The sequence below is a fragment of the Glycine soja genome, chromosome 3 (assembly GCF_004193775.1).
Source record: "Glycine soja cultivar W05 chromosome 3, ASM419377v2, whole genome shotgun sequence".
Lineage (NCBI taxonomy): Eukaryota > Viridiplantae > Streptophyta > Magnoliopsida > Fabales > Fabaceae > Glycine > Glycine soja.
In genome coordinates, this window is record NC_041004.1 from 16,429,669 (window position 1) to 16,441,061 (window position 11,393).

Below are 11,393 nucleotides of genomic sequence, written 5' to 3' on the forward strand. Positions count from 1 at the left end.
ATGAAGTTTGATGGTTCACATACTATGCATGAACATGTCATTGAGCTGACAAACATTGCAACAAGACTTAAGACCTTGGGAATAACTGTGAATGAGAATTTCTTTGTTCATTTTATTATGAACTCATTACCATCTGAGTATGGGTCATTCCAAATGAGCTATAATACCATGGAAGATAAATAGAAAGTGCATGAATTGCACAGTATGTTAGTTCAGGAAGAAATGAGGCTTAAGAATCTAGGAAGTCACTCAATCCATTATGTAAGTCATCAAGGAAATCAAGGAGCTGGAAAGAAATTTGTGAAGAAACATGATAAAGGCAAAGAGCCATTAAAGATCAATGACGACTCTTTGCAAATCTAGAAGAAGGTATCAAAGGGCAATAATTGTCAATTTTGTGGGAAATCTAGACACTTCCAGAAGGATTGTCTAAAGTGTAAGTCTTGGTTCAAAAAGAAAGGTGAGCTTAATGCTCCTGTATGTTTTGAATCAAACTTAACCAAAGTTTCCCATAATACATGGTGGATTGATTCTGGATGTACTACTCATGTTTCTAACATTATGCAGGGATTCCTTACAATCCAAGCCATAAGCCCAAATGTGAAGTTCATCTTCATGGAGAATAGAGTGAAAGCTCAAGTGGAAGCGATCGAGACTTATCATTTAAAACTTGACACTGGACATCATTTTGATTTACTAGAAACTCTTTATGTACCTAGTTTACCTACGAATTTAGTTTAATCATCTAAACTTGATGTTACTGGATACTCTTTTAATTTTGGTAATGGATGTTTCAGTTTATTTAAGCATAATCATCTCATTAGTACTGGTATTCTTTGTGATGATTTATATAAATTGAAATTAGATGGTTTGTATGCTAAAACTGTTTTAACTTTACATCATAATATTGGCACTAAACATAGTTTAGTGAACAAACGATCTGCTTTCTTATGGCATAAATGTTTAGGTCATATTTCTAGAGAAAGGATGGAAAGATTAATAAAGAATGAAAATTTTCCTGATCTAGATTTTACGGATCTAAATATTTGTGTGGATTGTATTAAGGGAAAACAAACAAAACATACAAAGAAATGAGCGACAAGAAGCACTCAGCTTCTTGAAATTGTACATACTGATATTTGTGGATCTTTTGATGTTAATTCTTTCAAAAAAAGAAAGATATTTTATCACCTTTATTGATGACTATTCACGTTACGGTTATGTCTACTTACTGCATGAGAAATCTCAGGTAGTGGATGTCTTAGAAATTTACTTGAATGAAGTAGAAAGACAATTAGACGGGAAGATGAAAGTTGTTAGGTTTGATAGAGATGATGAGTATTACGGAAGATACGATGAAACTAGGCAACACCCAGATCCATTTTCTAAATTCCTTCAGAAATGTGGCATTTATGCGCAATACATAATGCCTGATACACCACAACAAAATGGTGTATCAGAAAGGCATAATAGAACTTTAATGGATATGCTTAAGAGTATGTTAAGCAATTCAACATTACCTGTATCTTTGTGGATGTATGCCTTGAAAAATGTCATGTATTTGTTGAATAGGGTTCCTAGTAAGGCAGTTCCAAAGACACCTTTGAACTGTGGACAAATAGGATGCCTAGTATAAGGCATCTACATGTTTGGGGTTGTCAACAGAAATAAGGGTTTATAATCCACAAGAAAGAAAATTGAATGCAAGAACAATTAGTAGATATTTCATTGATTATCTAAAAAGTCAAAGGGGTATCTATTTTATTGTCCTAATCATAGTATGAGAATTTTCAAAACTGAAAATACAAGGTTCATTGAAAATGGTGAAATCAGTGGGAGTACAGTTTCACAAAAATTAAAGAAGTTAGAGTACAAGTCCCTTTTAGCTTATGCCTCTAGTAGTAAGGTGATTGCTCCTTTAGTTGTTGTTCCAAAAAATAATGAAGAAGAGCAACACAATAATGAGCCCATGATACATAATGAACCTATTATGGAAGAACCACAAAAAGTAATAATAAGGAGATCTCAAAGAGAAAGGAGAGCAGTTATTTTGAATGACTATGTGATATACCTACATAAAACAGAAACAGACTTAAGCATTAATGATAATGGTCTAGTTTCATTTTCACAAGCTGTAAGCTATGATAGTTCTGAGAAGTGGTTAAATGCCATGAAAGAAGAGATAAATTACATGAAACATAATTGTGTTTGGGACCTTGTAGAATTGCCAAAGGGTTGTAAGAGAGTTGGTTGTAAGTGGGTCTTCAAGACTAAACGTGACTCTCATGGCAACCTTGAATGTTACAAGGCTATATATTTGTTGCTAATGGATTTACTCAGAAAGATGACATTATAAAGAGACATTTTCACTGATCTCACGAAAGGATTCTTTCAAGATTATCATGCCATTAGTAGCTGATTATGGCTTGGAGCTATATCATATGAATGTGAAAATTTTCTTTCTTAATGGAAATTTAGAGGAAAATGTTCATATGGACCAACAAACGGGGTTCTCAGTTGAAGGAAAGGAACACATGGTGTGCAAATTAAAGAAATCAATATATAGTCTTAAGTAAGCTTCCCACCAATGGTATTTGAGGTTTAATGATATCATTGTTTCCTTTAGATTTAAAGAAAATATTGTTGATCAGTGTATATATCTGAAGGTCAGTAGTAGTAAGGTCATTTTTCTAATTTTGTATATTGATGATATCTTGTTTGCAACTAATGATCTTGGTCTTCTTCATGAAACTAAGAAGTTTCTCTCTAGCAACTTTGAAATGAAAGATATGGGTGAGGCAAGCTATGTGATAGGGATAGAAATATTCTGTAATGGATCATAAGGATTGTTAGGCTTATCTCAGAAAGCATACTAGAGAGATTCAAGATGGAAAGGTGTTCAACATCACTTATTCTAATTTATAAAGGAGACAAATTTAGTCTCACAATGTCCTAAAAATGATATGGAACGAAGACAAATGGAAGCAACTTTGTATGCATCAGTTGTTGTTGTATCTACTATGAAAGCTCAATTTGTAGCATGCTTTGAGGCTACAATTCATGCTAATTGGCTGCAGAACATTATTTCAGGGCTTGGAATTGTCGACAGTATTGCTAAACCATTGAAAATATATTATGATAACTCCACAATAGTATTTTCTCAAAGAACGAAAAATACTCTAAGGGTGCTAAGCATATGAAATTGAAGTACTTTATCGTGAAGGAAAGTTCAAAAGCAAAGAGTGTCAATAGAACATATTAGCACAAACTTTATGATAGTTGACCCTTTGAAAAAGGGATTACTGCCCAAGACATTTATAGAACATGTTGAAAGTATGAGCATTATTGTTATTGATGATCATTAAGTGTAATTTACCTTATATATTTTTAATGACACTCTGAGTTCATTTATGATATGTTTCTGATTACCTGTTCTTTATGTTTGCATGCATGTTTGTGTTAGAGTAATGTTAACAAGTTTGTCTTGAATAAAGATATTATGTTGGACCAATTATGTACTCTTAACTAATGGCCATATTAAGGAGAAGACTAATTTGTAATAGATGGAAGGGACTATGTCGATTAAGTGATGTACAACCGTTATGACTCGAAATTGTTTCTATTCTTAATCATAAAATTATAATGTACCCAATCTTTAGAACAATTTAGTCATTTTAATGTACATTATGCTAGTTTAATCTATTTATATATTTAGTCCATAATGTTTAGTAATGTCACATGAGTCAAGTGGGAGAATGTTAGAATAAATGTCTCATGTGAGAGGCATAGTGACTTATGTAGGGACTAATAAATAAATAATTAATAATTAGGGACTAAATTGTAATCGGCTTAAATAGGAAAAGTTTCTAAAGGTAACTGCTACTTGATGGGAGTAGTGGTTATAAAAGGGGTTAATACCCACTAATGTGAAATAAGGTCTCCTTCTTGACAGAAAAACATCCTCTCTAATCTCTAGTCATCACAAACGTAGAGAGACAAAAAGAATAGTCAAAGGAGTGAAATCTTGTTTCTTTCCTCTTCCAAGAAATCAAAGTACACTGGAGAGAAGTCTCACTATGGAGAAAGATACACATTGTTTATTTATATGTAAGAATCATAAGTTTTAAGATCCTGTTTGTTTCCTATAATTGTTAATATAGAAAACTCTTAAAATTTTACCATTTTGAGTTCAACGGGAAGAGGGCCTTCAAAGCCAGGAAGTTGTTACACCTTAGACCCATGTTGAGACGATATCTATACAAAAAGTGCAAGAACAAATAGAACAATTATGGGAACGTGACAAAAATAGAAATTAGGAAACATTTTCCTGAGAAGTTTCTTCTCATGCAATATTTTTAGAGTTAATGCCAATGTGTGATTATTTCTTTCTTCGTTTAAGGCATGTTTTTATATTGTGTTGTGTATGGAGGAGAGAAATAATATTGAAGTAAATTTTTGTACTTTTTTTTAGATTCACACGTTTTACATTTTACTTTAATTTAAAAATTTAGAATAAATAACTAAATTTATCCTTCCCTAAAAATATGATACGGTACCAAATTGATTTTTGAAAACAAAAAATACAAATTTATTCTTTGTAGAAAAATTATGATAAATTAATTCTTCTGTTATGAGATTACTTTGTCATTAAATTGTAAAATTTAAAAACTAATTTGACAATAAATTATATTTTTTTAAGATCAATTAGACATTAAGTTACAAAGTTTAGAAATTAATTTATCATTAAAATATTTACGGGATTAATTTATCGCACTTTTACATATTAAAAATTAAATTTAAACTTTTCATTTTTTAGAAACAAATTTATCAATATTCTACACTTTCAAGAAAAATTTAATTATTTACTAAAAAATTTATGTTCTATTTTAATTGTTTAAACCAAACTAATCATTAACGGAAAAAATGTGTCGTGGTTTCAACGGTGGGCCAAAAAAATTGAGGGTGGGTGGTTAGCAACAATTAATTTCTCCAATGTACGGCTGAGCGTGTGTTTGGATACACGTCCACTACCCTTAAATGCAAGTATTTTTCAGTCAATTAAAAGTGATAAATTCTGTTCACCATGAAGGATTTTTTTATTCAACGTGATTTAGAACAACAAATCGATTTTGTGCAAAGCAGCTCAGAGTTGCTTCTGCCTCAGGATAAAATCGAATTTCAAGTTTAGATAACAGATTTCTCATTTTGCCCTTCATTCGTTTTGAATACTATTATGGAAACTCTCTTAAATGGAATCCTTTCGATGTTGAATACTATTATGTTGTCGTTGCTGGTTTTGTTTTAAAGCAAGAGCATGAATCGGTGCTGGTGCTGAACTGTGGCTTTTTAACCACGGTAATTTCTTTTCAAATTTACTAAAGAGGTGTAATTTTTGAGTTAATTCTCAAATAATAATAAGTTATATGGAGTGAATAGGCAATTTAGTCCCTGAGATTGTAACCACTTTGCATATTAGTCCCTGACTTATATTTTAATTCATAATAGTCCCTAACTTTACCTCCGTTATGCAAATAAGTCCCTGCTGTTAAAATCTAATTTCCTCCGTTAGTCAAATGTCTATTTGGCAAATGTAAGCATCCAATGTGGCAGGTTTGAGTCCAAGTCAGCAATATTATGTGGCAAGGCAAGGACTGAATTGAAAAATTAGGTTTAAAAGAAATCAAAAATGAAGTAAACCATTTTCCCTTTCACTGTTGCTCTTCCCTCCCCTGCATTCTCGTGATTGAGGGTTCGCGCTTTTTGTCAGGTTGGTGGTTTCATTCAATTCGTTTGCATTGTTTTGGTGGTTTGATTTGGGGTTTTACATGTTCGAGGGGTTTCATCTGCGGCATTGTCTTCGCGCTTCGTAGGGAGGTTTATGATAGTTTATTATTTTCGTTTATGATGCTCTGTTTTTATAGATGACAATGTTTTTGGTTTTTGATTGTGTCTTCGTGGTTTTTGACAATGTCAATGTCTTCGCGCTTTTTGAGGTAGGTTTTTTTATTTCCTAATATCTGACCATGTTTGCGGTTTCTGATTGTGTAGAATGAATGACAATATAACTTTAGTATTGCACCATGGAGGAAGATTCACTCCACGTGCCAGTGATGGAAAGGTTGAATATATAGGCGGAGAATTTGACGTTTGGGAGGATATATCTGCAGATTGCCTGAATGCATTTATCTTATATGATTTGGTGAAAGCTTGTAAGAAGTATAGTACTATAGGAGAATGTTTTTGGTTGATTGATAAGGACTTAGATTTTAATCATGGGTTAAGGAGTTGTACAACTGATGGAGATATATTACACTTAGTTAGGGATGCTTTTGAAAATGAGAATGAGATAAATGTTTATTTTCATCATGAAGTAGATCCAATTTTAGAAGAAGTCCCACAAATGTTGTACTTGGAATGGGATCCAATTCGAAAAGCTGTTGAGAATGAGGATGATTTAGATGATGTACCTGTTGTTGGCCATGAGGAAGGTAAGTTTTAATTCATCTGTACTTGGTCCAACATGGTTACCATAATTAATTAATATGATTAATTTTTACTTTATGACCATTGATGCAGATGTTGGTGCTGGAGAGCAGACAGATGCTGGTGCTGGAGAGCAGACAGATGCTGGTGAGCAGATGGATGCTGGTAAGCAGAGGGATGGTGGTGAGCAGAGGGATACTGATGCTGGTGAGCAAAGACATGGTAGTGAGCAGAGGGATACTGATGGTGAAGAGAAAGATGTTGCTGATAGTGAGGAGGAAAAGGAAGTTGACAGTGATGAGACAGATGCTGAGCAGATGGATGCTGGTAAGCAGAGGGATGGTGGTGAGCAGAGGGATACTGATGCTGGTGAGCAAAGACATGGTAGTGAGCAGAGGGATACTGATGGTGAAGAGAGAGATGTTGCTGATAGTGAGGAGGAAAAGGAAGTTGACAGTGATGAGACAGATGCTGAGTGGTTTATAAATTTCTCTTGTATGTTGAATGAAGTTGAAGCTGAAGTTGAGACAGATGGTTATCATTCAGAGGAGCTTAATATCCCCATTAGTAGTGATGATGAAGATGAGGATGTTGAAGTTTATCCTCAATATAGTCAAAGTAGTGGAGTTGGTGAACAGAAGTTGGAATTAGGGATGGAGTTTGGTACTCTAGATGAATTTAAATCTGCCTTGAGGGAGTATAGCATATTGATGGGCAGGGAGTTCAAGTGGAAGAAGAATGATAAACAGAGGGCTAGAGCAAAATGCAAGAAGGCATTTTGTGATTGGGAAATCTACTGTGCAAAGAATGAAGTTAGAAACTCTTTTCAGATAAAGACATTTAAGCATAACCATAATTGCTGCAGAGAAGTGAACAACAAACAAGCAAATAGACAGTGGGTGGTCAGTAAACTTGAGGGCAAACTCAGAATGCAGCCAACCCTTAAATGTGTTGAAGCTTTGGAATATTTCAAGCAAGAGTTTGGAGTGCACATTGAAGTTACAAAGATGTGGAGAGCCATGAAAGAAGCAAAGCAATTAGTGGAAGGGAATGAGAGGAAACAATATGCCAAAGTATTTGATTATGCACATGAATTGTTGAGGAGCAATCCTGGATCAACAGTTAAGATCAACACAGTGCCAAGTCCAAAAGGTCCACCACAATTTCAGAGGCTATATATTTGTCTTGCTGGCTGTAAGAAGGGGTTTGTTGCTGGATGTAGACCATTCATAGGTCTAGATGGATGTTTCCTAAAGAGTGCATTTGGAGGAAACTTGCTCTCTGCTGTTGGGCTTGATGGCAATAACCACATCTATGTTATTGCTTATGCTGTTGTGGACATTGAGAACAAAGACAATTGGAAATGGTTTTTAACTTTGTTGCATGAAGATCTTGGGGATTACATACAGAATGGGTGGAATTTCATGTCAGACATGCAAAAGGTATGACATGGTGTGATTTGCAATTGTTATCATAAGTTAGGTATTTAATTGAAGTTAATGACATAAGTTAGGGACTAGTCCAGAAGTATTTACTACTTTGCTGCAATTTTTCAGGGACTTATTCCAGCTTTACAGGAAGTCATGCCTGGTGCACCTCATAGATTTTGTGTCTTGCATCTTTGGAAAAATTTTACAAAGCAATGGAAAAGCAAGGAACTTAAAGGAATTGTGTGGCAATGTGCAAAATCCACTACTGTTGCTGAGTTTGAAGGCCATATGGCCCATTTGAAGACAATCAACTGCCAGGCTTGGGAGTATTTGAATAAATGGCCCAAACAAGCATGGACAAAAGCCCACTTCAGTACAACACCCAAGGTGGACAATATATGCAACAACACTTGTGAGGTATTCAATTCCAGAATTCTGCAGTATAGATGCAAGCCTATTATCACAATGCTTGAAGAAATTAGAAGTTATATCATGAGAACCATGGCTGCCCGCAAGGTTAAACTTTCTGGAAAACCTGGACCATTATGTCCAGTGCAGTATAAAAGACTAGAAAAAGAATTCCATTTTGCTAATCAATGGACTCCCATTTGGTGTGGTGATAACATGGGCCTGAGATATGAGGTCCACATGTGGGGGAATAAGGTTGAGGTCAATTTAGGTGAATGGACATGCACTTGTGGAGTATGGCAACTAACAGGTTGTGTTTTTTATAGTTTTTTTTCATTCCTAACCTACATGTGTGCTGATTTTACAACTTTGATGTAGGGATGCCATGCCGACATGCCATTGCAACAATAACTCACAAAGGAGGGAAGCCTGAGGACATGTGTCATGAGTGGCTGTCAATAGAAGCTTATAATAAGACATACCAGCATTTTATTGAACCAGTCCAAGGACCACAATATTGGGCCCAGACACAGTATACACACCCTGTTCCACCACATAAAAAGGTCCAAAGAGGAAGGCCAAAGAAAAATAGAAGGAGATCTGTAGATGAGGACAATGTCACAGGACATAAGCTAAAGAGGAAATTGGCTGAGTTTACATGTGGAAGGTGTGGCCAAACCAATCATAACATTAGAAGCTGTAAAAATATTGGAGTTCCTGTTAGGCCAAAGAAATATGTTGCACCATCAACTTCCAATGAGGATGACCACCTATTATCTCAAGATGAACAAGCTTTGAATGAGGCTGAAGAAGCTGCTGCTCATGTTCAACAAGATCCGGTGGAGATTAATTTATCTCAGCCTCATTTGTCACAAGATAGTGACATGGAGGTCCCTGCAACTATTGTTCCACCAATAGCAAGGAATAAGCTAGCCATAACAAGAGCCAAAAAAAGGAAGGTTGCTGATAAAGATGATGCAGAAAACTGAAGAACCATTTTTTGTTGCATTTTGAAGGTTGCTGAAGACCCATTTTTTGTTGCGCATTTTGAAGGTTGCTGAGTTTGAAGGTTGCTGATGAAGAAAACTGAAGAAGCATTTTTTGTTGCATTTTGATATTAGGATGTGTAGTTGTATATTTTGAAAGCTTCACTGGCATGTGAAATGATGTCAAATATTAGGATGTGTAGTTGTATAGTTTGAAGGCCTACTGAACAATTGCTTCTAACTACCATGCTTTGGGATGTCAAATATTATGTGAAATTGATCTAAAGTCATGTTTCTTCTCTTTCTTTTATAAATTATACACTGTGTTGGATTTGGAGTTGGAGTAGTACAATCCATCCCAACATACATTATGAGTTGCTTCTTATTACCTAATTCTCTTTCTTTTATTAAATTATATTTAATAAACTGCAAAATTCAGCAACAAATTTCACCAACAAATTATATTTAATTGAAATGGATAATTGACAGTAGCAACAAAAGCTGCTATTACACTACAAAAGCTACTTCCTATTACAAATTCTTCAGCAAAACAACAATTGACAGTAGCAACAAAAGCTGCTATTACACTACAAAAGCTACTTCCTACTACAAATTCTTCAGCAAAACAACAATTACAATATCAAAAGCTGCTATTACACATTTTACCTAAAGTACATTCCCCCTAAAACTAACATTACAATTAAAAATGAAAAACCTAACAACACAATGTTTGTTAAATTTCTCATTTTCTTCTGCAAAGCTTCAATTTGTAGCCTCAAATCAGCCACTACCATTGTTTCTCTTGAGACAGAAGACGAATTAGAAAGTTGGTTTTCTTCTTCAACCCATTGAAAAAATTGACAGTTATCTGGGTCTGTTTGGGGTAATGCACAAGTATAGAATAACCTTCCTGGGTTTCTCCTTGTTCTTGCAGTTCGAATAGCTGCACGTCTTCCATGGTGGCATTGCCGAATGAAACTACCAGAAAATGCACAACAACTGCCACTTGCAGACATGGACAAATCAAGTGAACAAGCAGCAGGGACTGAGCCTCAGAGTAGAAGAAGAAGAAGCAACTCAGCGTGGGAAGAAGAAGAAGAAGAAGAAGAAGCAACCAGCAGTTCGTAAACCCTAATTTTTTTGGGGAAGAAGAAGCAACCTTGCATGTGAGAGAGATTTTATAGATGCAGACCTCAGTGCCACGTTGGACAATCTACGTGGCACTGAATTGCCACCTATACACCTCACTAACGCCGTCACCTGAGAAATTAACGACAGGGACTATTTTGCAAAACTTATGTAAAGTTAGGGACTATTATGAATTAAAATATAAGTCAGGGACTAATATGCAAAGTGGTTACAATCTCAGGGACTAAATTGCCTATTCACTCAAGTTATATGGGTACTCACGATTTTGTATACAAAAGTAGTAAAACTTTATACAATATTTTATTTTATTTTTTTTGTGAATTTTTGTTGACCTCGTGAATATTCATATGACTTATCATTAGAAGTGTTTGATTTCAACCGGACTTAGAAGTTAAAATTTTCTTTTCGATCCAGAACGTAAAACTTATCACGACTTTTTTAATTTAATATTCATATGATTTTTCATTAGAAGTGTTTGATTTCAACCGGACTTAGAAGTTAAAATTTTCTTTTCGACCTCGAAGTCGCGTAAAACTTATTACACTTCTTTTATTTTTTTTAAAAATATTTTGAATGTAAATTTTAGTTTAAAAGAATTTTTTAGTATTTTAAACATTTAGAAATTAAGTAAAATAATAATTTCGTATGAACTTGATTGTATTATTAATTAATTTGATTTAATAAAATTATTTTAATATTAACACAGAAAGTAATTAATTTGATTTAATAAAATTATTATAATATTAATGACAAAAAACTTAATTGTTTAATATCACAACAACTCAACAACATGTATTATATGAATAAGTGCATAATTTAGAAGTCGTATAGCAAATCACAATTTTGGATGTGGCCAAACTAAGATTTTGGCTAAAATATTAAGGACTTCACGAGTTGTGAGGATTTTCATGATTTTTAAATCAGTCAAATAAATATG

The 11,393-nt window shown here is 34.2% G+C and overlaps 1 protein-coding gene across 1 annotated transcript; it reads left to right on the forward strand.

The window, feature by feature from the left end:
- The first annotated feature begins 5,473 nt into the window (after positions 1 to 5,473).
- LOC114406205 lies at positions 5,474 to 9,640 on the forward strand. Its single transcript, XM_028368848.1, has 5 exons — positions 5,474 to 5,767; positions 6,049 to 6,488; positions 6,577 to 7,925; positions 8,040 to 8,631; positions 8,700 to 9,640. The coding sequence occupies exons 2-5, from the start codon at positions 6,050 to 6,052 to the stop codon at positions 9,308 to 9,310; spliced, it is 2,991 nt and encodes a 996-aa protein (XP_028224649.1). The 5' UTR covers positions 5,474 to 5,767; position 6,049; the 3' UTR covers positions 9,311 to 9,640.
- Positions 9,641 to 11,393: the final 1,753 nt, after the last annotated feature.

Coding starts and splice junctions, on each gene's coding strand:
- LOC114406205 (XM_028368848.1), top strand. CDS start 6,050: ATGAATGACAATATAACTTTAGTATTGCACCATGGAGGAAGATTCACT. Junction 7,926..8,039: donor TCATGTCAGACATGCAAAAG/GTATGACATGGT, acceptor GCAATTTTTCAG/GGACTTATTCCAGCTTTACA. Junction 8,632..8,699: donor TGGAGTATGGCAACTAACAG/GTTGTGTTTTTT, acceptor ACTTTGATGTAG/GGATGCCATGCCGACATGCC.